General features: G+C 47.0%; 1 protein-coding gene across 1 annotated transcript in view; it reads right to left on the minus strand.

Moving 5' to 3' along the window:
- Bicral (BRD4 interacting chromatin remodeling complex associated protein like) overlaps positions 1–23023 on the minus strand; it is a 64542-nt gene that overhangs the window by 1108 nt on the left and 40411 nt on the right. Inside the window, exons 7-14 of the mRNA XM_031347042.1 lie at positions 22937–23022; positions 11119–11224; positions 9418–9515; positions 7009–7067; positions 5902–6047; positions 4768–4862; positions 3533–3635; positions 8–117 (exon numbers count right to left, since the gene is read on the minus strand). Of these exons, the coding sequence (XP_031202902.1) occupies positions 8–117; positions 3533–3635; positions 4768–4862; positions 5902–6047; positions 7009–7067; positions 9418–9515; positions 11119–11224; positions 22937–23022 (803 nt within the window). The remainder of the gene's footprint in view (positions 1–7; positions 118–3532; positions 3636–4767; positions 4863–5901; positions 6048–7008; positions 7068–9417; positions 9516–11118; positions 11225–22936; position 23023) is intronic.

The raw sequence follows: 23023 nt of genomic DNA on the forward strand, positions 1-23023 counted from the left end.
TGGGTGCCTGATGGAGCGAGCTGGGTTTGCTGCGATGCTGGTCACTCCTGTCGAGCGGGGTCTCAGGTTCAGCTTCATCAAGTTTGAAGGAACAACAGAAATCGGCCTGAAAACCCTCTGGAAATGAGATCAGAAAGAACTTTAGCTGTCAGAGGACTAGCACAGGGGAAAGCCTCTTGATTGAGCACAAGCTCAATCATGCACTCCTGGCTAGCCCTGCCCGCCCCTCGTCCTCTTCTGCACATCTTCCCGCCCATTCCACTGTTGACCCCTCCCACAGAAATTCTCAGAGACAATTTAGCAGAGGAATATCTATCTCCTCCACGTAGCCAAGGTTCTGGAGCCAGCTTCCACACAGGAAGCTGCATGCAAAGGAGGTACTCTACCAAGTGAGGTACAAGCCCACTCCCCCAATGTTTCTTTTGAGAACTAACTGCTTTGAAGATAAAAGTTCCAGCTTCAACCTGCTTCTTTCCTGAGAGCAGTAGACTTTGTGGTGAAGGGGGACGGATACAACCTGTCTCTGGGTGACAGAGTTCTTTAGGATCTTCTTCCAGATTATAAAACATGGCAAAAAAGAAGGACAACAGGGCGTGGAGGAGCCATGTCTGAGGGAAGGGCTGGGCTCTGTCAGGTTCCAGGAGCCAGGGGTGATAAAAGAAGCATTTGTGAGGGGTTGAGGTAGAGACCACAGTGGTTATTTCGAAGGGCCTGGGAGTTACGAAGGAAGAAAGGGGTGGTTTCATCTAGAAAACCAGGCAGGATACACAGAGCACCTATCACATCTCAAGTCCTGAACTATTGGGATGGAGGCTAAGATGTAAAACGAGGACTCTGTCACTGGCATGACAAATTGACAGGGTCGTCACACGCCATTTTACCAAAGAGAGAGATTTCAGTTTCTCAGAAGAGGGATAGAAACAGATCCTCTAACACTGTCCTTCTGTGAGGCTCCTGGTCTACACCCAGGATTCCTTCTAGACTCCACCATTCCTAACAGTCCATACAGTGTATTTATAAATACCATAGCCAAGGCAGGCCTAAGCAGAACCTTAATGTTTAACTGTCAGTAAAGAACAGCTAGGCATGGTGGCTCCTGCTTGTAATCCCAGCCCCAAGGCAGGTAGATTACCTTGAGTTCAACATCAGCTCAATATCATGAATTCTGGCACAGTCTGAGTTTCAGAGTGAAACTTTATCTTAACAAAACAACCAAAAACAAAAAACAAACAACAAAAAACAAAAAAATAAAAAATATTAGATACCACATCTAGCCTTTTAGTTCTACTTTTAGAAAATGTTTTTGAGCCAAGTGTGGTGGCCAGTGTGCCTGTAGTTCTAGCACATGGAGATTTCAGGGCCAGCCTGGATTACATGAAACCCTGCCTCATTTGTCAATCTCCTGAACAGCTAACATATGCCAACTTTTTCTGTGTAGGTGTCCAGGGGACTAAAGGTAACTCCTTATGCATTACCACTAAGAAAATACCTAACCCCAAACTTTTTCATTTTTAATTAATTTTGAGATTAACATTTAAAATCATGAGAGTTATTATAACATTTCTTATTTATTTATTTATTTATTTATTTATTTATTTATTTATTTTTTGAGACAGGGTTTCTCTGTATAGCCCTGGCTGTCCTGGACCTCACTCTGTAGACCAGGCTGGCCTCAAACTCAGAAATCTGCCTGCCTCTGCCTCCCAAGTGCTGGGATTAAAGGTGTGCGCCACCACCGCCCGGCTTATTATAAGATTTCTTAACTGTGTGTTGCTGTGCTTGCTCACCATTAGCCTGATCCACTATACTCCCCTTCTGGTCCCTTCCTATCTCAGTATTTTTTGTTTGAGACATGGTTTTATTCATAGCCCAATGTGGCTTGTGATTTGCAATCTTTCTAACTGCCTAAGTTGTTGCTGGGAGTTGAGACCAGTCCAGGACTACATATTAGTCACATTGCCTTTAAAGAGAGGAGTGGACTGGAGAGATGGCTTGGCATTTAAGACCATGTACTGGTCCAGGGTACCTGTGTTCATTTCCGAGCACTCATGTTCTGTGGCTTGCAACCGCCTGCATCTCCTCTTCCAGGGAATCCAAAACCTCTAGCCTCCACAGGCACCTGAACTCAAGTGCATATCCCCACCCCAACACACACACTCACACACATATACTCTCTCTCTCTCTCTCTCTCTCTCTCTCTCTCTCTCTCTCTCTCTCTCTCTCAACAATTAAGCGTCTGAGAGACGACTTAGCAGGTAAGAATGTGCACCACTCCTGAGTTTGGCTCTCAGCTGTCTCCAATTCTGGCCCCAGAAAGTCCAGCACCGTTCTGGTCCCTGAAGGCACCCAAACTTGCATACCTGCCATACACACATAATTTAAAAAGAAATCTTAAAAAACAGAAGGGGCGGGGCTCGAGAGATGGCTTAGCGGGTAAGAGCATAGACTCTTCTGAAGGTCCAAATCCCAGCAACCACATGGTGGCTCACAACCACTCGTAATAAGATCTGACGCCCTCTTCTGGTGTGTCTGAAGACAGCTACAGTGCACTTATGTATAATAATAAATAAATCTTTGTGGGGGAGCGAGCAGGAACCGAGTAAGCGGAGTTGACTGGAGCTAGTGGGCCAACCAGAGTGAGCAGAGGTCCTAAAATTAAATTCTCAACAACCACATGAAGGCTCATAACCATCTGTACAGCTACAGTGTACTGATGTACATAAAATAAATAAATAAATTTAAAGAAAAAATAGAAGGAGCTCAGCAGTTAAGAGCACTGACTGCTCTTCCAGAGGATCTGATTTCCTAGCAAGCGCATGATGGCTCACAATCATCTGTAATGAGATCTGATGCCCTCTTCTGGTGTGTTTGAAGACAGTGACAGTGTATTCACATATATTAAATCAATTAATCAACCAATCAATAAATATGTCTTTAAAAAATGAAATAGAAAAAATTTTTTAACAAAATTAAAAAGGGCAGATTTGGAGCTGAGTCCTCACACCTTTCATCTTAGCACTTGGGAGGAGAGACAGGCTCTGTGAGTTGAAGGACAGCCTGGCTTACAAAAAGAGCTCCAGGACAGCCAGGGCTCCACAGTGAGACCTTGTCTGGAGGGAAAACTGAAAAGCATGCAGGAGATGGGACACTGGTTGGTGGAGGGAAGTCCTTGGCTCATAACTGGGACCACACTTCACTGATGTTTTCTAACTGCAAACAAGGGCCTTTCGTAATATACTGAGAAGCCTCTGGCTTAATTTAGTTCTCCAAGATTAGAAAGACAGGATTTGAAGTTTAACGGGGAAAACCAGGCCCTTAACTGAATGTAAAATTCTAGTTTGGATTTTGTAGCCTTGTCAAGTCTTGGTATATCCAATATACCCCTCTCAACTGTGTTAGTTTTTCCTTCCCAGAATTCCCGTTCTGCCTACTGGACTCACCAAAGGTTGGTTCATACAACTTCCCAGAAGCCACACTGCTGGGAAACTGTCACAGCCTACCTGTACCTTCTCTGTACCCTGATGATTCTTACCGGGATCTACAAGCGCCAGACGCTTGTCTCGCGACAGGGAAGCTCTTTCCTCCTGGTTGAACATCCTGTCAATCATCACCATCTCTGCAGAGGGATTGATCCTCTGAAAAGGAGAGAGGCCAGTCACTTCAGAAGCTTTGATTGCCTGATTCAAACCCCTGGGTTTAGGTACTGAAGGAAGCAGGGGTAGGTGAGAGCTTGCTTTCTAGATACTCTTGAGCTCTTGCTATACACATAGGATGCTATTCCATTTGCTGTGTTTTACGACAACGTCTCATGGACAATCACCCTGCCTTAGCTTCCTGACTGCTGGAATTTAATAGGCATAAGCAGCAAGAGCCAGTTGTAAGTAGCACCTTCTCAAACAACAGAGCTCACAACCATTTGTAATAGGATCCTATGCCCTCTTCTGGTGTGTCTGAAGGCAGCTACAATGTATTCATATAAATAAAATAATCTTTTTTTTTTTTTTTTCAAGACAGGGTTTCTCTGTATAGCCCTGGCTGTCCTGGAACTCACTCTGTAGATTAAAGGCGCACGCCTTTAATCCCAGCACTTGGGAGGCAGAGGCAGGTGGATTTCTGAGTTCGAGGCCAGCCTGGTCTACAGAGTGAGTTTGAGGCCAGCCAGGGTTATACAGAGAAACCCTGTCTTGAAAAACAAAATAAAACACAACAAAAAAACAAGCTGGGCAATGGTGGCACATGCCTTTAATCCCAGCACTTGGGAGGCAGAGGCAGGCAGATTTCTGAGTTTGAGGCGAGGCTTGTCTACAGAGTGAGTTCCAGGACAGCCAGGGCTATACAGAGAAACCCTGTTTCGAAAAACCAAAAACAAACAAACAAACAAGAGAGCTCATTTGCTCATTTTTAGAGACAGGGTTTCACTATGTAATCCTGGCTACCCTCGAACTCACTATGCAAACCAGGGTGGCCTTGGATTCACAGAGATCCATCTGCCTCTGCCTCTGCCTCTTGAGGGTTGGGGTTAAAAGTGTGTGCCACCATGCCTGGCAAGGTAGTCTCTTGTGGTGACTCAGAAATTCTCTATCAGAAATAGCTGTAAATGACATCTGCCGCTGTCCCTCCCAGCAACAGCTAAGTGTGAAAGTTTCCCTCCGACCTTAAACATCTCTGCTTTATAAACTACAGCCCTGGTGTGCAGTCCCTGCGTCTTTCTCTGTGCCTCAGGGCTGGCTGAACTGCACCAGCAGCCATGCTGGGAGCATACTGTACCATGGCGTCTTCTAGGAGCAGGGATCTGTACTTGTTCAGCATAGCTTGGGTCCTTTTGAGGAGTTGAGTGGCAACTTCTTCAAATTCATTGTCCACTTTACAGGGAGAAAACAGTAAGAGAGAATCATCCACAGACTGAGAATCATGCACTCTGTTCCTGAGACTGACATGAACTCAGCCCAACAGTCGATCTGCAGCAAGCTTCCCTCTTAGAGTAGCCTTCTCTGCTTAAGACCTTGCAGATACCTGGGGCTCCTGCACTACATGGGGTGATGGAACTCTAACACAGCCCAGAAAACCAACGGCATATTATGACAGCTGCTATAGGCAGGCCAGGAAGAAAGCAACGGCCTCTGCCATCTGGCTGCTAGGCTAGTTCCCGAAGCCTCTGTCCCTTCAGAGAGGCAGGTGGCAGGAACAGCTGAAGCAGGAGAGACTGTCTGGGCTGGGAACATGCAAACCAGTCCAGGACACCTGGCAGGTCTCAAGAAATGTCATATTTCCCCATCCATCTTCCTAGAATCTTTAAAGATATTTGCTGTTCACTCTGGAAGCCACTCACCAGCCCTCCCAAGAAGCCCTAGTGTGTGGGGAGATCAGAGGCCCTTGGGAGGATCAAGACCATGGCCATGGAGGACAATGACATACATCATCAAGAGCTTGGCAGGCAAGAGGGAAGCAGGGTAGCACTAAATCCCTACTATTGAACTTAGTGACAGAGAACAGGGACAGGCACTGGGGCGTGTGGGGCTCTCAGCAGTTCCTAACCTTCCTGGAACTGATGACATTCAGCGAATGTCTTATACTTGCTTGGGGACCTCAAGGAGCTAGCCTGTGGGACATCGAGGATGAAGGCCACCTGCCCTGCAAAGTCCATGGTGCAAAGCCATACAACCTATAGTCAGCACCCGCAACTGTCCCTCCAGTCACTGCTGCCCTGTGCCAGCAAGGGCATGCCTCAACTGTCCCTTCAGTCACTGCTGCCCTGTGCCAGCAAGGATTATCAAGAACAAGTCCCACCTTACTCATGGGCTAGGGTACTGAGGGAGAGAAAACATTTATGTCTGTGATAGGAACAGTTGCGTGTCTACCAGTCAGGGTGCTGCACTGCTCTTTCAGGCTGTGGCTGCTCACCTTTCCTCAGGTCTTCCTCCGTGGGCATGGAGCCTTGGCACACGTGGTAGGAGAGCAGTCTCTGCACTGTGTCATTTAGTGACCGGAACTGGCTTTTGTCAGGCGTCACAGCATGGGCTTGGTCCCTCTGTAACTGCTGGAGGATACTTTAAGAGAGAAACAGTGAGGGAGCCAATTAGTCAAAATGCTAATTAACAATGCCATTTCTACAGTGTGACGGATAGCATTTTTCACAATTTTATTCTGTATATTGTTGGGCTATGACCCTGACCTCAAAAACGTAGTTTTTCTACCAGGTGTCAGAGTGGGTGTTCAGAGAGACCACAGCCATGGCTGACCACTGGCTAGCAACACTCCTGCCAAGACCAGTAATCTACACACAAGTGGTTTCTCCCGACTCTGTCTGTCTCTAGAGACAGGGGGCATTCTCTTGAAGAACAAAAGAACAGTGCACTTTATCTGATCTATTTATAGGTCTTGATGAAAGCAAACTGTAGGAAAAGGTTTTCGAAGTAAATCAATACCCCCTGCCTCTTGTGTGAGTATGCACAGGCGCCTAAGCACCACAGCCCACCACATCCGAGGTCAGAGAACAGTCTGCAGGAGCCAGCTCTCTCTCTCCACCCTGTGTGTGGGCTGCTGAGTCTGAACCATCTCTGGCCAGCAGCTTTGTGGCTAGCACCCTTCACTTGCTGGGCCATCTCCTGGGGCCCCAACTTTTTTTTTTTTTTTTTTTTTTTTTGAGAGACAGGTTCTCTTAGTCACCTGGAACTGGCTAAGCAGGATAGGTGTGCTAGCCAGAGATTGCCAGAGACCCATCTGTGTTCGCCTCCCAGTTTGAGCTTAGAAGAGCTGACTGCTGTGTGTGGCTTGTTTTACATGGGTCAGAGATTGAACTCCGGTCCGAACTTCGCCAACTAAGCCATCACCCCAGTTCTGAAATTCCTTACAAAAATAAAAAATTGTAGCCCTGGCTGGTCTGTCATTCAAAGTACATTTCTAAATAGGCCAAGAAACTCAACCATTGTAACTGAGAGATGCAGTGTGTTTACTGACTACAAGGGCCCTGAGGTACTCTGAGAAAAAAAGCTTTGAAACAGAACTTACAAGGCGCCTTTAGTCAGCTGTTTGGCAGCAGGCCTTTTCTGTCCTGAATGACTGTCCACCTAACGATAAAACACAGGGATAAAGTCACAAAATATACTTATAGATAGAGGTTACTATGCTCCAAGTGTTCCCTGTTATCTGTTGACAAGGACTTTAAAATGCATCCTCCTAAAGACAGAGACAGCAAGCACAGCCAATTTCCTTGAAACAAAGAGTACCAGAGTTATGTCTACAGAAAGCTGCATAGCAACTTCAGTTTTTGTTTTCAAAGACAGGGTTTCTCTATGTAGCCCTGGCTGTTCTGGAACACACTCTGTAGTCCAGGCTGGCCTCAAACTCAGAAATCCACCTGCTTCTGCCTCCCCAGTGTGGGGATTAAAGGTGTGTGCCACCACCGCCCAGGTAGCAACTTTCATTAAGCTATTAATTAACAAATTTAGAGCAAGAAATTAAGGCCTTAGAAAGCTAAACACAGGGCTGGAGAGATGGTTCTTCTAGAGGTCCTGAGTTCAATTCCCAGCAACCATATAGTGGCTCACAACCATCTGTAATGGGATCCCATACCCTCTTCTTGAGTCTCTGAAGACAGCTACAGTGTGTTCATATACATAAAAATAAATAAAATCTTTGAAAAAAAAAAAAAAGAAAGCTAAACATAAAACGGCTCTCCTACCTTTTTAAGATCAGTAGTGTGAAATGCCTTGACATTTTATATAGTACAAAGTTGGGTCAAGCAGCTACAGAAATGGCCTATTCCATGCATTCATGATTGATCCTCATATAAAAACAAACAAACAAAAAATCCAAACTTCCTCCAAAACCATGAACAGGCATACTTGCTTGTTTTTGAGTCAGTCTTGCCTTGCTATGGACCCCTGGCTGTCCTGGAACTCATTATGCAAATCAGATTGGTCACAATTTGTGGGACAGAAACCACTCTGACATGGCGACTGTTCTGATTTTCCTTTGTGGGTTGCTGGGGATTGAACTCTGGGACTTGTGCTCGTCAGGCAAAGGCTAACTACTGAGTTACACCCTGTGATGCTTATTATCGACTATCAACTGAGAGGATCTAAAACCTCCTAGGAAAGAAAGTTCTGGGCTCAGGTTTGAGCAAGCAAGGGAGCAACTGGAGACTCCCGACTGCGGGCGGCACCATTCCATGGGCTGAATGAGAAGGAAGTGAGAGAGCACTGCCATTTTCCATTTCCTGGCTGCAGACACAACTCTGCCAGCTGCTTCCCACTGCTGCTCTCATGATATTCCTGCCAGGGACCACGCTCTCCAACAGTGTGTGAGCCAAACTAAACCCACTGTTCCTTAAGTTGCTTTTGTCCTTAAGTATTCTGTATTCTGTCTGGGAAGCAAGCAAAGCTCTTTAATCCTCAGCCCTAGGAGTGCAGTGTTGTAAGTGGCTAGCTCATGTTGGCTACCAGTGTCTCTCTCTCTTTGTGTGTGTGTGTGTGTGTGTGTGTGTGTGTGTGTGTGTGTGTGTGTGTGTGTACAGCACTTTTGGGGGTCAATACCAAGGGTGTATATTCTAGGCAACAGCTTTACCACTGAGCTATAGGCCTGTTCTTGTCTCCTTTCTATTGCTGTGGTTATACCTCTGATCAAAAGCAAATTTGGGGAGAAAAGGATTTTTCTGGCATACACTCTCAGGTCACAGACCATCGCTGAAGGAAGTCAGGGTAGAAACTAGCAGAGGCCATGAAGAGACACTGCTTGCTAGCTTGTTCTTTCCTCACTCAATTGAAGGCTCAGATTTAGCTTTCTTAAACAAAAAAAGGTGCCACTCATAGTGGGGTGGATCCTCTGTCAAATATGACAATCAAGAGGCTTTCTTACAGACAGGCCAATCTCATCTCTAGGCAATTCCTCAATCAAAGCTTCCATCTCTCTAAGCTGTGTCAAATTGATAAAGCTAGCTAGGACTATTCATAATCCAGTAAGCACATCTCTTTATCCATCTGTCTGCCTGTCTGTCCTATCTATCAATCTATCTATCCATCCATCCATGTGTCCATCCACCAATCCACCCATCCATCCACCCACACACCCATGTGTCTAATATGTGGAGGGTACTGGTGTGTATGTATGCACTGCTAGGTATTAAGCCCAGGGCCTTGCCCACGCTAGGCAAGTGCTTTACAACATCCCAGCTCTTTATCTATGATGGGTTCATGAGGCACCAGAAACATGTCAGTAACAGTTGAGAAAGACACATCCTGGAAATGTGATGTGAGCAGGCCTGGCACCCAGCATGGCAAAGTCTTCAGCATGCACACTGTCGCAAGCGCTTGGAGACAGACTGCTTATGTGCCCCGTGCTGTATACCAGGCACAAAGCCTTCTGAGACTGCACACTCTGGTTAGAAATCGTGAGTGGCAACTGCAAACAGTTTCCTACCTGCACAGCTGTCTGGCTTGGGGATGATCCGACAGAGTTTTCTTGTGGCTGTGTGGTCCCCAGGGGCGCTGGCATAATTTTGCTTCCAGAATCCTGTCCTGTTAGAACGAAGGTAGAAGACAGACGTCAATCCAGCATGTGTGTTCCGAGAGTTCTTTCTTTTCCTCTTTCCTTTCTTTTTTTTTCTCTTTCTCTTTTTTTGATACAAGGCTTCACTATGAAGACCAATCTGGCCTGGAACTTGCTGAGTAGATAAGGCTGACTTTGAATTTACAGAAACCTGTCCTGCTTCTGCCTCCAGAGTGAGAGATAAAAGGCTTGGACCACCACACCCAGTCTGAAAGGATTTCTTGATGAATACCTGTTGGGAGAAAAGAAGCAGGAGACACTGATCTCTTAGCTGTGGAGGCAGCTCTGGTTCGGTAATAAATAGAACCAACTTAGTCCACAGTAGTAAATAGTAAATAGAACTACAAAAGCTACCTGTAGTTTTCTGTCTATGGTCTGAGAAAAATACACTTCAGTCAGTGTTTGGGTAACCTACTCCCTCCCCCTCCCCCCAACACTGTATCAAATGGCAATGTGGGTGTGTCCCAGTACTTTCAATTGCTAATGGCTGTGCGGGCTGGATACTTGGTATTGTTATTTCTATGGTTTTCTATATGTAGAGAATTGTTCTTTCTCTTTTGCTTCTCTGAGATTATCTGTTAACAAGCAAGCAGCCACACTAAAGGTTACATAGCCCTCATAGCTAAGAGAGGGTGGTCCTGCTGCTGACTGACTCAGACTGGACGGAGAAGGAAAGTGGCTTTTATAGAATAAAGAGCTGAAGGCTGACGCTGGGGCAGAATGCCTGGGTTGACTAAGGAGGTCGGAAGCAGGTGGGACAGAAACAGGATGGAACAGAGCAGGGAGGTAGACAAGGGGGAGAAACACAATGCCAGATAAGTCGGGTTAAATTATAATAATAATAATAACATAGTAGAGGCTAGCTGAGAAACTGCCCCAGCAGACAAGCCTTATACTACACAGATGTCTCTGTGTCTTCATTATTAAACCTCAAGTGGGATCCCCAAGAACCCCACAATAAGCCTGTGGTCTGTCAGCACTTCAGAACTCCAAAATACACTTACAGGAAGGGACACTCTAGCTCCTGTTTTTGTTGTTGTTGTTGTTGGTTTTGTTTTGTGTTTTTTACCATGTGTTGACCTGGAAAGAACAGCCAGTTGCCATACTGGTCTTAGGCAAAAGGCTTTTTGTACTTTGAGTATGAATGAAGTCCAGCAGGTGGTAAGCACCTTGACTAGATACAGCCTATAGGTGTCCAGTCTGGGGAGTGGGGCTTCCAAACCCACAGACACACAGAGCAATGTGGGGCTGGTCACAAAGTTCTGTGAGCCTTGCAGAGCCAGGGCCTATCACTTCTCAGAAGCACATTTTCTATATAACTTAAAATCATAATTTAGAAGTGCTTTTTTCTTTCTGAGTGGTATGGTAAATGATCTATCTCATAATCAATGGCACCCCGCAGCCACAGGAACACACTCTATTCTTTGGGTGGAAAGGGTACAGAGAAAAGGAATTATCAGGGAGAATTCAGATTAGGCAAAATTCCAACAGAGACACTTTGTGCTGAGACTGGGAGGCTCGAGGACGGCAGGATAGGCAGACTGTAGGAACTCCTGCAGCTGGGCTCCTGACCTGGCGGTGCTGTGCTCAAGAGCCCAGGGATCTGGGATTGCCTCAGGCCATCTGTGGTCTTGGATGTGGGAATGGGGGAGGTCTGGTTCAAACACTTTTTCTGAGCCTGTAGAACAAAGAGCCAAGAAATATGTTAATTTATTGTTTTAAGTTTTAATAGATTACTTTTTTTTTAGATTTATTTAATGTGTATGTGTGATTTGTCTATGTGTATATACTGTGTAGGACATGTGTACCTGGTAACTAAAGAGGGCCAAAAGAGGACAAGAGAGCCTTTGGATCTGATTCATTTAAAAACTGTGGTGGTCTGAATGGGAATGGCCCCCATGGGCCCACTGATAACCTTGTCACCAGGGAAGTGCCACCATTTGAGAGGACTAGGAGACTGAGATGCATATTTTACATGTCAAAGCAGACCAGGCCTCCAGCTTTCCCAGAAGCTGGGCCTTCCCTCTCCCAGAGGCTCTTCCCTATAGAATCCAGACATTTTGGTCTCCTGGCCCTCCTTCTCTCTTCTCGCCTCTCTTTGCGAGCAGGCTTCCCTTCCCTCCTCCCCACCTCCCTCTTCCCATGGTGATTTTCCCTGGCCTTGGTCCTTGGGGCCAGCTTCCCAATAAACCTACATTTAATATAATCTAATCTGGCTTGAATTGGCTCATTTCACCGGTGGAGAAATAACTTATAAGATGGGGCCTTATTGAAGATGTGTCACTGGAGCTAGGCTTTGAGGTTTCAAAATCCCTATTGCAAGCCCAGAGTTTGTCTTCCTGCTGCCTGTGGACGCAGATGTAGAACTCTCGGCTCCTTCTTTAGCATCATGTCTGCCTGCATGCTGCCATGCTTGACAGGACTGAACCTCAGTCCCAATGCAGCGGTTTCTTTCTGTTTTGTTTTTGTTTTTCAAGACAGGGTTACTCTGTGTAGCCCTGCCTGTCCTGGAACTCACTCTGTAGACCAGGCCTGCCTCTGCCTCCCAAGTGCTGGGATCAAAGGCGTGCGCGGCCACCGCCTTGCTTCTGCCTCCCAAGTGCTGGGATCCAAGGCGTGCGCCACCATCGCCCGGCTTCAATCCTTTCTCATAAGAGTTGCTGCGGTCATGGAGTCTCTTCATAGCCACAGAACACTGACTAAGACAAACATCACTGTAGGACTAGTGATACAGTTAATAAGAGTTCTTGCCTCCCATGCATGGAATGCTGGGTTCTGACTCCAGCAATGCATAAACCCTAGGAAGTGGCACATAGATTTTGGCCCTTGGGAGGACTCAGCAGGAGGAACACAAGTTCAAGGTCATAAATTACACAGCCAACTCAAGGCCAGCCTGGGCGACAAGAGATCCTCCACTCCAATCAAACAGAGGCAAGAGGGTTTTAAGTCCAGCCTGGGCTACAGAGTAAGACAGGTGCTGTTTTCAAAATAACAAAAGAAAAAGCAAGCAAAGGTTTCCCCCGACTCTACCCCTCTTCACAGCTCCCACCCTATTAGGTGTTGAAAGAGTTAAATTTAAAACTTGTACTGGCTAATGAGAAAATTGCAGGTTTAAAAAAAAAAAAAACACAGTGGACCAAGGTCGAATATGTCCAAATAAGCCTGGGCTAAAGCAAGCTGTTATTAACAGGCCAAAAAGATATAGAAGAGAAAAAAAATGCAAGGACATGTCTGGGCAGACACTGAGTAGTGGGCCATCTGGTCCTCTAAGGTCAGATGCTCTGTTAACTCAGATTAACACCAACCTTCCATTCTGTTCTGCACGTAATATAGTTGATATTTGAACTAGCCAATCATGTATAGCCATACTGATTCCTTTGTTCCCCCAGACCTTTTTCCTATATAAACCCCTAACCCCTGAGCCTCGGGGTCGATTCCTTGTCTCCTGCATGAGATTGGGGGTCGAACTGGAGCGCCCTAAAAATATACTGCCTCATGTGTTTACATCAAGATGGTCTCTCGTGATTCCTTGGGCGCACGTCCTCCCGAGACTTGAGTGGGGGGTCTCCCTACGGGGGTCTTTCAGTGCCTCTGTTTCTATCTAAGTTGTCTGTGCCTTAGAGCACACTTCTGCATGCATGCATGCACGTGTATTTTACTTTAAATTTTGTCTATGTGTATCCACGTGTATTCGTGCAGTGTCCATGTAAGCTGAAGATGCAGATGGCCCAGCAGCTGGGGTTACAGGTGGTTGTGAGGTGACCCACCTGGCTGCTGCAAGGCAACCCAGGTCCTCAGCAAGGGTAGCACTGCTCCTAACCACTGAACTACCTCTTCGGCCCAGTCCCCACCCCACCCCCCCTTTTCCCTCCCAAGACAGGGTTTCTCTGTGTAGCTCTGGCTGTCCTGGAACTCACTCTGTAGATCAGGCTGGCCTGGAACTCAGAAATCCACCTGCCTCTGCACCTGCCTCTGCCTCCCAAGTGCTGGGATTAAAGACATGTGTCATCACTGCCCAGCCCGGTTCCTCCTTTAAGAACTGTTTACTTATGATGGGTGGAGGTAGCACACACCTTTAATCCCAGCACCTGGGGAGACAGAAGCAGGTAAATCTCTGAGGTTGAGGTCAGCCTGGTCTACAGAGTGAGTTCCAGGACAGCCAGGGCTATACAGAGAAACACTGCTTCAAGAAAACTTAAACCGGGCTGGCAAGATGGCTCAGCAGGTAAGAAGCACTGACTGCTCTTCCGAAGGTCCTGAGTTCAAATCCCAGCAACCACATGGTGGCTCACAACCACCCGTAATGAGATCTGACACCCTCTTTTGGTGCATCTGAAGACAGCTACAATGTACTTATTTATAATAATAAATCTTTGGGCCAGAGAGAGCAGGGTTGACTGGAGGGAGCAGAGGTCCTAAAAAGTCAATTCCCAACAATCAGATGAAGGCTCACAACTATCTCTATAGCTACAGTGTGTACTCATATACATAAAATAAAATAAATAAATCTTAAAAAAAAAAGAAAACTTAAACAACCAACCAACCCCGCCCCCCAAATCATACACATACTGATACTGTGTGTGTGTGTATATGTGTGTGTGTGTGTATGCATGTGTACACAATGCATGGTGCGCACATACGGTGTGCATGTCTGCACACAAACTCAGAGGCCAGAAGAGGGCATCAGGTGTCCCTTCTGTTACTCTCTGCCTATGGATTCAAGGCTGGGGTTTCCTAGGCTGCATGGGAGCAGTCCTCTAGTCTCCACACCTTGATGTCACAGCATGTGCTGGACTCTAGGCTCCTTACTTCTTGGGTACTGAGATCCCAGACTCCAGCCCACATTTTTACACAGCAAGTACTCTTAACCATCTCTCTAGTCCTTCTGTTTTTCTGAGAAGGGGCCTCTTTGTATAGCCTAGGCTGGCCTCAGTCTCCCAAGTGCTGGGATTACAGGCATGAGCTACCACACCCGACTCTTAGTCTACTGCAGTGTGATTCTGCACTGAACAGGTTCAGGTTGCTAACCCCATCGCAGCTCTCAGTCCCTCTAGCATGTACCCTGTGACTAGGTCCTCAGGCCATTCTTGAACTCGAGGTCCTGTGCTGATACGCCCTGGCTCTCACCCAGCTCTCTTCCTTCTCTATGTACATATGCCCCCTGTTCCGTCCCCGTCACTCTGATGGTCTCATTTACAGTTTACACACTGCTCAATCAGCCCCTTTGCAGCCCACAAGGCTTTACACTTTACAGATGTTTGTTTAATACCAAATGTGCTTTCCCTTCCTCAGACTCAATGAGGTCACCTGAAACTCAGGAACTTCTTTTACAAATAGAAATGCTCCATTTCTCTGCCTCAGTGAACCTGAATGTCACTGCCAGGACTTTTTGTCTTCCTATTCTCTCAGCCGTGGCAGCCAACCGTGAGCTCTGACGTCATCGTTGGATTCCATGTGCTTCCCACCAAGTCTACCAGGATAAGGCTAGCATGAGTCTTCACTATTTCACATTCAAGTTAACACGTTGGCTCTTTTTGGTTTTGGTTTTTGGTTTTTTGAGACAGGGTCTCACAAAGCACGTGGTGGCTTCAGACCTGCTTTGTAGCTGAGGCTAACCTTAACTCCCGAGCTGTTTTCCAGGACCACATACGGGTGTGTGTACACGCCTGGCCTATGATACTGGTTGTTTTGTTTGTTTTTGAGACAGGTTCTCACTATGTAGCCCTGGTTGTCCTATGTAGACCAGGCTAGCTTCAAACTCAACAACATTTGCTTGTTTCTGCCTCCCAAGAGCTGGATCACAGGCTCACATCTGGCCTACCTCGGCTCCTGTCTTCTAAGACCCACAGGATACACACCTGACACACCTTTCCTACCCAACACCTTCCTTATGCACCTGGACTTGCTTTCCTTCCCCCGTGGCATATGCCATCTTCTCTCCCAGGCTTTTCTTTGGGATTTCTCCTTTCTGGAACATGCACCACCTCCACCTTCTGTCTTGTTGGCCTTTTCTTCCCTTTAGACGGTCAAAGCTCAGCAGCCAGCAAGAAGGCTCTGCAGGTGAAGGATCCTGCCATCAAGCCTGATAACCTCAGTGTGGTCCCTGGGGCCCTGGGGTGTCGGGGAGAGAAGAGAACCAGATCTTGCACGTGGCCCTCTCTGATATACACACTCTCCTGTGGCACGTGCAGCTGTACACTCTCACAAAATAAACAATGAACGGTCCCAGGTCAGTCAGCACTGTCTTCTTGTGCTCCGCCATCTTGTTAGAGTTTGCCCAACCCTAACCCATGTCCACTTGCAATACAGTGTATGTGAGCTGGCTTCTCAGCGATCCCGAAACAGGACCTTATGTTTTAGGCCCTAAAGAGTGGCAGTACTCAGTGCTGAGTATAGACTGGAGTCACAGGCTTAGTGCTCAGTAGAAATGAAAAGAACAGGCAAGGAGACAGGAGAGGTTGGGGGCGTAGGGAGGGAGCCCCTGATGCTGGCTGGCAATGTGGCCTCCTCCTAGGAGTGGGAGCTCCCAGAGGGCCTGGCTTGGGTCACCAGGCTAATGCTTGAGGAGGATTAGTGTTCTGGACTCGAGCTCTGAGGGAGAGGCTGAAGCCACATCAATCACCCTGAGGAGGAACACATGTCTAATGAGGTGACATTAGGGCTGTAACTGGCTGTGGGAACTGGCTGGGCCTGTGCCCTCTACCCCGAGCTGCACTTTATCGTCATGTGGGAGCCTCTGGAAAACACTGGTGCCTAAGGTCCTTGCTCCAAGCTATTGAAATCAGAGCTTACGGGGATAAGGTGCAGGCATCACATTTTTTAGAATGTTCCCCAGTTGCTGACAGGGCACAGGCAAAGCTGACTGGCCAGGCTTCCTTCCTGACACAACGCTTACTTCCCCAGGAAGGCTCCCTGTACCTGCTGCAGAGTATGACCGTGGGAAAGGAAAGAGGGAAGGTACAGTACCCGGCGGCTTGTGTGACCACTGTGCCTACCTCCTCCACTGTGGTGTGGTCTGTCACAGGGCTGCCTATGTGCAGCTTCAGGGAAAGGATTAAAACTAGTCTGGTCAGGTCCTGGCATTTGGTTACTGTAAACATCTCCATCACTCATGGAGCGAATACTTGAGAGATTTTCACAGAAGAATTTCAAGCTGGGTGTGGTACCTATTAGCACTGGGGAGGAAGAAGCAGGAGGGCCTCTGGGAGTTTGAGGCCAGCCAGAGCTACATAGTAAGGGACTCTGCATTAATTTTTTTTTTTTTTTTTTTTTGGTTTTTCGAGACAGGGTTTCTCTGTGTATTCCTGGCTATGCTGGAACTCACTCTGTAGACCAGGCTGGCCTTGAACTCAGAAATCCGCCTGCCTCTGCCTCCCAAGCGCTGGGATTAAAGGTGTGCGCCACCACTGCCTGGCTTTTGTTTTGTTTTTTAAATAGGGTTTAGTGATTTATTAAAAGTATAGGAGAAGAAAGCAAGTCCATCTAGCTGGACATCCACAAACATAATAAGGCAGGAGGGGGCAGTGGATCTGGGAGAGTAGGGCTGAAGACGAAGACAGAAAACTCAGCTTGCTCTCACCTGCACCCTCACACCCAGGGCCATAGGGTGTACTCTGGCTCCTGGCTTTCAAAGAATTTCAGATCTACTAAATCTTTTGGAGCTCTAAAAAGGTTTGGACCTATCATAGTTTTTGCTTGGCAAGTTAAGTTCTCATAAAAACCACCTGGCTTAACCACTGGCTTTTACATTTTGATCCATTTAGAAGACAGTGCAAACCCTGGCATTCCTTTGGGCTTCAAGGCTTCAGCTTACAGGGCTCCATGAGGATACCTGGGTCTCCGTTTGAGACCAAGCCTCCAGCAGGGAGGAGGGCTCAGTGTGGTAGGTAACCTGTCAAAGGCCTGAGGGCTCCAGTGGGCTTGCCTTTGGGAAAACTGGAACATCAAGAAGAAGAAAGTAGGACAAGCACGAAGAAACAACCAGATCAGAGATGTGACCAGACTGTCTGGACTGGCATCCAAGAGCAAGGCAGGGGTAGAGTAGGGAGGTACAGATGAGCAGGGAGCCACAAGCTCATCTGGGCCACACCCAATCACTAGCTGAAGATTCAGGCTCACTACACTGTTTTACTTACTTTGTCCAAGTATGTATTTATTTTTACGTTTGTGAGGCATGGGGAGCACATGGCAGAGCGTGTGTGGTGATCAGAGGAACAGCCTGTGGGACTGGGTTCTCTCTTCAACGTGTGGTTTCAGAGACTGTGCTTAGGCTTTGAGGTACGTACTTTTCCTACTGAGCTATCTTGCAGGTCTTTAACTCTTTTTAAAAATGCTGATTTATTTTTTGCTGGGTATGATAGTGCATGACTTAAAATTAATCCCAGCACTCAGGAGGCAGAGGCAGGCAGATCTCTGCGTTTGAGGCCAGCCTTGTCTATAGAGTGGGTTCCAGGACAGAAATGTCAGAGCCCACTGGAACTGAAGTTATAGACAGTTGGGAGCTGTCCCAGGTGGGTGCTGGAAATTGAACTCTATAAGAGCAATAAGTGCTCTTAACCACTGGGTTAAAGGTATAAATCACTAATGTGCAAACAATATTTTCTGAATCCTGGGTGAAAAATCTATTGTAAAGTGCATTAATGTCTTGACTCAAAGAAATCTGACATTATTTGACTTAACATTAAATCTCTTAGTGGGGCAGTAACAACATAAAATGTCACGAAGCCTCTGTTCTCAGGAGATGCTGAAGAAGTTACAGGCAAACAGTTCGAGTGTTTATAAAGAACTTGAAATGGTGCAGAGGAACATGTGTGTGTTCTTGAGCACACGTGGACCCCTTAGTACAAGTAGCACAGATGCTGCAGATCTAGGCTATGGGCGACAGACAGCGAGCAGTGTTCTGTTGCCTTCCAGTTTCCCTAGCTCTGAGCCTCTGCATTATAGAGACTGGGAAGCAGACTGAGCCCAGGCTTGGGGGACACCTGTAAGCAAGTGGTGGCTGGAGAGCAGCTGGGGAAACTTCCTGTACTCTGAGTGCCTGGAGCAAAGCAAATGAACTACACTGAACCAACACCAAGAAATGTAGTCCCTCGAACATTAACAGTTAAAGATATATTATTATGTGTGTGTGTGTGTGTGTGTGTGTATGTGCGGGTATGCAGTATGTGTGCACATGTGTGTGTGTGTGTATGCATGTATGCATGTGGGTGTGGAGGTACAAGGACATGTTTGTGGAGTGAGCCCTCCCCCTCTGTCCACCATTACATGGGTTTCAGGGATCAATTTAGGTTCCAGGCTTGCTCAGCCATTGCCTAACTGTTGAGCTCTCTCACCGGCCCATAATATTAACTATATGTAATATTAAAACACTGGAGGGCTTAGCTCAGTAGTTTAAGAGCACTTATTGCTCTTGCAGACGGCCGGAGTTCAGCTCCCAGTGCCCATCTTGGTTGGCTCACCACTGCCTGCAACTCCAGCTCCAGGGGACTGACATCACTAGCTACCTCTGGCACCTGTGCTCATATGTGCATACTCCTACATAAACACATACAGGGACAAATTAAAAGTAATAAAGGAAATCTTTAAAAAATATTGCTAAATTAAAATTTTTACAAACATAAACAGCAAATGCTTCTGATAATGGTATTTTTGTTCATTACAACAATCCAGGGTTTCTATAGGAAACCTACCCAGCAGTTGTCAGGCACCTTCTGTCATGGAGTCACTCTTGGTGCCATGGATGTAAATGGCAGGTGCTCTACTGATCACCCTTTGCAGTGCATGCTGCCTTTCAAAGCTATGCCCCATCCTTCACTCCAGCATGGAGCTCCTGAAAACCGCCAGCGACCTACTTCCCTTGTCTTGCATAAAAACTAAAAAAAAAAACAAACCAAAACTCTTTTGAAGCTTCCAGGAGGGGCTTCTTGTTCTGTCAGATACAAGAAACTGGGGAGCCAGCCATATGCTCCTCCCACTTGAGAGAGGGGAAGGGGAAATGGCGATGCTATAGGTGAAAATAGACAATCAATTATAATAAAAACACAGCAGATCAATATGTACTATCTCAAGTTATATAATGGAGTGCAGTGTCCACAGTATGATGCAGAGAACAGCTTGTCTAGCCGTGTCACCTGCAGTACAGAGGCTGTGTCACCTGCAGTACAGAGGCTATGTCACAGGAAATCCAAAGGCCTAGCAAGAATGAGGCTTCAGTGGGGACAGGAGTGGCAGACTGGCTGTGAGCCTATTTGGGTGCCACTCTGTATCTTTATCCATCGTGCAGCTTATGTTTGAGTCAGGGTCTGTTTCTCTTGGCCCAGGCTGCCTTGAACTTGTGACGATCCTCTCTCAGCTTCCTGTGTACTGGAACATAGTGTGAAACAAGATCCTATATCTATACATGATACCAGAGGAGAAGGAAAACCACCAAGAATATAGGATCAGTGCAGAATAGCCCTGAAAAAGTCCCACCTGGGACCAGGCGGTGGTGGCGCATGCCTTTGATCCTAACACTTGGGAGGCAAAGGCAGGCGGATTTCTGAGTTCGAGGCCAGCCTGGTCTACAGAGTGAGTTCTAGGACAGCTGGGGCTACAGAGAAACCCTGTCTTGAAAAACAAACAAAACAAACAAACAAACAAACAAAAATCCCACCTGGGGAACACTGTGGAACATAGTGACAGTAAGGAATGGCCACTGGAAAGTTAGACCAATGCAGTTAGCCCCAATCATAAAACCTCCTTGCTGCTGGGCAGTGGTGGCGCATGCCGTTAATCCCAGCACTTGAGAGGCAGAAGTAGGCAGATTTCTGAGTTTGAGGCCAGCCTGGTCTACAGAGTAAGTTCCAGGATAGCCAGAGCTATACAGAGAAACCCTGTCTCAAAAAAGGTCCCTCACCCCCCAAAAAACAAACAAACAACCCCCCCCAAAAAGCCTTCTTGCTATGAATCAAAGGTATATGGTTTCTAAAAGACTGGTATCTGTACATGTAAAAGATTCATATTAAAATATAAGAGTTTGGGCTGGAGAGATGGTTCAGCGGGTAAGAGCACTGACTGCTCTTTCAAAGGTCCTGAGTTTGAATCCCAGCAACCACATGGTGGCTCACACCCATCCGTAATGAGATCTGACGCCCTCTTCCGGTGTGCCTGAAGACAGCTACGGTGTACTATGCTGGAACAAGCGGGGCAGAGCAAGCGGGGCCGGAGCGAGCAGAGGTCCTGAGTCCAATTCCCAGCAGTCACATGGCTTACAGCCATCTGTACAGCTACAGTGTACTCATACACATAAAATAAATAAATCTTTAAAAAAAATAAAATTAAAAAAATATATAAGAATTTAAGCTCTTCTACAGACCCTAAGAAACAAATCAACAGGTAAAACCAACAGTAGATAGGAGAATCTGTTGTAGGTTCTAAAGTTTCTCCTGAGTACACAGAAGGCTGTGGAAATAAAGACAGAGGAGGCAGATGTGTGGGGGAAGCAGTGTACAGGGTAAGCCCTCCTAGTGGGGGAAGACCTAGATGTAATTAGTGCTTGATGCCAACTGTTCTGCTGTGTTGTACTGTGTTTGAACTCAGACCTCAAGCACAATAGGCGAACCGCTCTCTCACTGAGGTGTGTCTGACCCTATGGAGCATGCTCAGAATGAGGAGAGGAAAAGGAGATGTCTGACAGAAGTGGAGGACAGAAGCGGAGGAGCACCTGAGAGCTTTTCAGCCATAATCTCTATGTGATCTCACCAACTGGGCTGGCTCAGGCATGGGTCAAAGGAGAGTGTTCTTGATCCACACCCCTCCCTGCAAAGCCTCCCTCTGGGCTGAGCCAGTGACCACTGCAGAGTGGCATGGAGTCCCTGGATCACCAGCAGCAGCCACATTCCACCCAGCAGAAATGTGCACATGGTAATGACGTGGTTGCCAGCTGATAGTCTTTTGGGCAGTGTGTACATCCTGGAGGTCCTGACCTGCCCGATGGACTAATCCTTTGGTGGATTCCCAATGAGTGGGCATCAGCAGGAGGTGAGGCCTGGTTACCGTCAGTCTCAGGACAGTGCCCTGCAGAGGTACCACTTGCCTCCCAGGGACTCCACAGTATGGCCATATTATTATCCCACTTCACCCATGGAAACTAAGTTTGGAACATGATTTTATAGGTTGCTTTCACCTCATAGAGCCTGGATTCAGATTCAAGAATTAAAAAAATATAATGCATTCATTTATATGTGGGTGTTTATATGTGTGTTTATATATCTGTGTGTATATGTGTGTGTGTGTGTGTGTGTGTATGTGCACAAGTGCATACCTGGAGTAGTTAGTTTTTTTGTCAAGTCAACACAAACTAGAGTTATCTGAGAGGAGGGAGTTCCAGTTCAGGAACTGCCTCCATGAGACTGGCCTGTGGGCAGGTCTGTGGGGCATTTTTTTGGTTGACGATTGATGTGGGAGAGCCCGGCGCACTGTTGGTGGTGCCATCCCTAGGCAGGTGGTTCTGGGTATATAAGAAACTGGCTGAGAAGCAGGACTAGTGGCGCATGCCTTTAATCCCAGCACACTGGAGGCAGAAGCAGGTGGATCTCAGTAAGTTTCGAGGCCAGCCTGGTCCAGTAAGTTCCAGGACAGCCAGGGCTACACAGAGAAACCCTGTCTTGAAACAAAACAAAACAAAACAAAACAAAACAAAAAAACCAAACTAGCTGAGTAAGCCATAGTGAGCAAGCCAGAAAGCAGCGCTCCTCCATGCCCTATGCACTGATTCCTGTCTCCAGGGATGTACTCTGACTTCCCTCAATGACAGACACTGACATGGAAGTGTAACCCGCTCCTCCTCACAGTGCTTTTGGTCCTGGTGTGTCACCTTAGTGATAGAGAGTATGCTAACACAGTATTCCTGCCATAGCTTGTATGTCAATGTCAGAGGGCCACTCAGGGGGGTGGTTGCCTTCTACCATGTGGGTCCCAGGGGTCAGACTCAGATGTGACCGTAAATGCCTTCACCTACTGAGTCATCGCACTGGCCTCAAATCCAATTTGATTCCAGAGTCTTCACTCTACAATGGCCCACTTACTCTACAACAGCTAAGAGCCTTTCATCAAGAGGGAGGAAGAACGATCAACTGTCTGGCAGTGGTGGTGCACACCTTTAATCCCAGGGCTTGGGAGGCTGAGGCAGGCGGATTTCTGAGTTCCAGGCCAGCCTGGTCTACAGAGTGAGTTCCAGGACAGCCAGGGCTACACAGAGAAACCCTGTCTCAAAATAACAAACCAACAAAAAAACAACAAAAAAGAATGATCAACCACAGATTGAAACACTGCAGTTACTAAGTACATTTCACCTAAGGTGACAGTTATACAATTGTATGAACACAAGCGCTTGCACACGCCCGGCACTGACCTGACAGAAGAACTGCTGTTGTGTCCCCGGGGTGCTGCTCACGGTGCTGGGAGATTTGGAAGCAGAGACTGGAAGACGGTGGGACAC

The sequence above is a fragment of the Mastomys coucha genome, unplaced genomic scaffold (assembly GCF_008632895.1).
Source record: "Mastomys coucha isolate ucsf_1 unplaced genomic scaffold, UCSF_Mcou_1 pScaffold3, whole genome shotgun sequence".
NCBI lineage: Eukaryota > Metazoa > Chordata > Mammalia > Rodentia > Muridae > Mastomys > Mastomys coucha.